This window comes from Equus quagga, unplaced genomic scaffold (assembly GCF_021613505.1).
Source record: "Equus quagga isolate Etosha38 unplaced genomic scaffold, UCLA_HA_Equagga_1.0 HiC_scaffold_6982_RagTag, whole genome shotgun sequence".
In the NCBI taxonomy this organism is placed as follows: Eukaryota; Metazoa; Chordata; class Mammalia; order Perissodactyla; family Equidae; genus Equus; species Equus quagga.
Genome location: NW_025794428.1, coordinates 1 through 3,226, shown reverse-complemented (window position 1 = coordinate 3,226; position 3,226 = coordinate 1). Strand labels below are relative to the sequence as shown.

The following is a 3,226-nucleotide window of genomic DNA, read 5'->3' as shown; positions in this document are numbered from 1 at the left end:
GCCCACAGGAAGACTCGCGGCCTCAGAGGCAATCCCGAAGCATGGTTTACCCCTGTCTACAACTTTCCAGGCCCAGCCCTCCCGTGGACTGGTAATTCCCAGGCAGCACGTTAACAAGCCTACGCGGAGTTCAATTATTCACTGACTCACCCCAACCCCGTACACAAACAACACGCAACAGACACACACACTCGACGCATGAGAACCATGCCGACCATTCATCTTCATCTCAAGTGGCTTCTTAGGTTTTCTACTCTTTTTGGCACAGTGTGACAGTCCATGATGGTCGGCTGAAGATCTGGGAGTTCCCCTGCGCGGGCTAGCGCGCGCACACACACACGCACGCTCACACAAACATAGCTTCTCAGAGAAGTGGTGAAGATTGTTTTAATTTTTCAAGGCCCTGCCCAGGAAAGATGGTCACTGCCCCGTTGTGATTTCTTAAGCTTCCTCCACGCATGGCTTACAAACGGCCCTCCGTAATCTCTGCATGATGGCCAGTATTCTCAGTATGGCTGTGGGAGACAAAAGACGTGCTTAGGGAAATGAGACGACGACTGTGGTGATCCAAACAGAAAAGTGACGGGACAGCGGAGTAAGCCTTGGCAGAAAGAAGATTCACAGAGCTTTGTGGAAAGGGTGGTAGGAGGAAGATTGGGCGAGCCAAAATTAAAGGGGGCAGTGGGAGGCCCGAGGCTGGGTTCATGGCCATGGAACGACAGCTCAGAGAAACGGTGTTAATGACGCAGCTGATTCTGAGTGATGCTGGACGTTCACACTGCTTCGTCTGCCTTGAGCTTCTCTCCTCAGAACCCGTGTTGCACTGCAGTTCTCCAGGCTCCCTGTGTCACCCTGATGCCCTTAGGACCTGCTGTCACTCCCTGTACTCCCGCGGGCCTCTGCTTGCCCGCTTGTGCGACGAGTGTCCCAGGGACGCCCCTCCCCCCGCCCCCCCAACACACACGCCAGCGCCCAGTGCCCAGCCCCCAGCCCCCGGGCTCCTCACCGACAGGTCCTCCTCTCAGTTCCGTCTCTGGCTGCCTGCCTCCCTGGGGTAGTACTGCAGGGGATTGGGCCACAGGTCCTCGATGATGATCTGGGAGGGCAAACAGGGCAGGTGAGGACAGGGCCCAGACCGCTCTCCCAAGCAGCCGGGGACTCCACCTCGGCCACTGGGGAAGCTGGCCGGAGGAGCCCCACCTCAGCAATCCTGTCAGACCCTGGGTACTTGTGGTCGGACAACCAGTTGAAGAAGGTCAGACTGGTGGTATCCTGCCTGCGGCTGGGGGCTCCCCGTTCATAATCCCAGAACCACTGGACTGCCGTGGAACGAGACGCCCTGTATCCTGGAGGAAGGCAGGAGGGAGGGAAGGACCACGTTGACCTAGACTGCACCCCCACGCCCAGCCCCAGCCCCAGCCCCAGCCCCCACCCCTGCGCCGCACCCGCCCCCATCCTGGGAGCCACCTCTTACCAGCCACGCTAAGCTGATACTCCTTAACGATTACTTTGTTCCAGAAGTACGGGTTGCTCCGAAAGAAAAACATCAACTTGCAGCGGTACTCGGGGGAGCTCGCCTCCTCCACCTGCCACGCCAAAGAGGACGAGAAGGGTGAAATCTCCTGTAGGTGTCCTGATGGCAGGGATGAACTGCGTCGCCTGCCCCTGTCCCGCTCAAACCCCATCCCCGTTCCTCCCCGCCCCCCCCAACCCCATCCCGGCGCCCCGCCCGCCGGCCGCCAGCTTCAGTCTCCGCAGCCTGACCTCCAAATCCAGCATGTAGCTGAGCATGTCTTCATCTTGCTCCCTGATCAGCACTGACACGTGGGGGTGGTTCAGAATCCGCTTCAGGTCAAGGAGGCTTCAGATGCTACGGCAAAAGGAACCGGAAGCCACAGGGCCCGTCTGGGGTGAAAGGAACAGGCTGCCACGGTGACCTGGCGGGACTCCAGGCACTGCCGGGCCCCCACGCTCCTCAGCTCCTGCCCTTTCATCAGACATGCCCTGGGCTGTGGGGCCTCGGGTTGGTGCACACCCGGGGCTGTCTGCACTAACACTACCACGCGGGGGGCCTGTTTCCTGACCCTTCCTGGCCGCCACCTGTCCTGTGTGGGCTGGGTGCAGGCAAGTCAGTACTGACGATGTCTGGATTGTGCCTTGTCCCTGACTCATGGCTTCTCTGAGCGGGTGTGTGTGATCCCCTGAAGCTGCGTGTCTTGCTTGAGCTCCCTGTGTTCACAACGGGCTGCAGGGCTGTGTCTGGAGCTCTGTGGGACTCCCACGGTGCTGTGGGAGGGCGCTCCAGACAGTGTGCCCGTGTGTGTGTGTGTGTGTGTGTCTGTGTCTGTGTGTGTGCGTGTGCGTGTGCGTGCGTGTCTGTGTAGGGCTGGCAGACGCCGAGCTGGTAGCCCACCTGCCAGTTTGTCCCAGGACCTGAAGTCTTGCCAGAGACGGCAGCGTCGTCCAGCTTAAACCCCCGTGTGGACGGACGACCTTGTGTTTTTGGCCCTGAGGTGGCCGGGACAGCTACACAGGCCCTGACCAGCTGGGTGGCTGTGCGGACTCCCCTGTCGCCTGGGATTTTCCCAGGAACCTGTGTCCTTTCCAGATCTGCGCCGTGTGAAGGGTACCTGGTGCTACTGTCATCTGTGAGCGTTGACATTTGCTCCTTGTCCCCAGGAAGTGTTCACGTGTGACCAGCAGGCCAAAAGGACTCGCCCCTAGTTTCTGCTCAGACGCCTAGAGGTTTGGCCTCGGCCCCTCACTTGGCACCGAAGGGGTGCCTTTGGAGGCTCCCTCCCTCCGCCCTCCGCCCCCTGCGCAGCCCACCGCCCACCACCCACCGCCCTGCGCCCTCCACCCGCCTCTGCCTCCGCCTCCTCTCAGCCAACCCCCAGGAGCAGCGCAGAAAGGATACGACTTTGGCCCAGAAGCCAGGGATGCTCCGGATGATGGCGCCTCTCCGATCTAGATGGGGCTTCCGCCTCTGACTGATCTTGCGCTTCAGTCGAGAGTAGGCCCTGCGGGCTCGCGCACTCACAGAGCTCAGCTCCAGCTGAAGGGCCTCCAGCGCCTCCAGGGGGGGTCTTGCGGTCGTCGGGCCCCGCACTGGCTCTTCCTGCCCCTGCTGCTCTGGGTTCTCCTCCGGCTCCTCCGCTTGCACCTCGTCGGCCTCCTGACCCCTGTCCTCCTCCGCCACCACTTCCACCACTTCCACCACTTCCAT

The 3,226-nt window shown here is 61.1% G+C and overlaps 1 protein-coding gene across 1 annotated transcript; it reads right to left on the bottom strand.

The window, feature by feature from the left end:
• Nucleotides 1–393: 393 nt before the first annotated feature.
• LOC124232519 (testis-specific Y-encoded protein 1-like) lies at nt 394–3,226 on the bottom strand. The gene is made up of 6 exons (XM_046649480.1): nt 2,918–3,226; nt 1,765–1,842; nt 1,475–1,586; nt 1,201–1,346; nt 1,007–1,096; nt 394–515 (listed from the first exon to the last, which is right to left on the bottom strand). Exons 1-5 carry the CDS (start codon nt 3,224–3,226, stop codon nt 1,022–1,024), a joined length of 720 nt encoding a protein of 239 aa, XP_046505436.1. The 3' UTR covers nt 394–515; nt 1,007–1,021.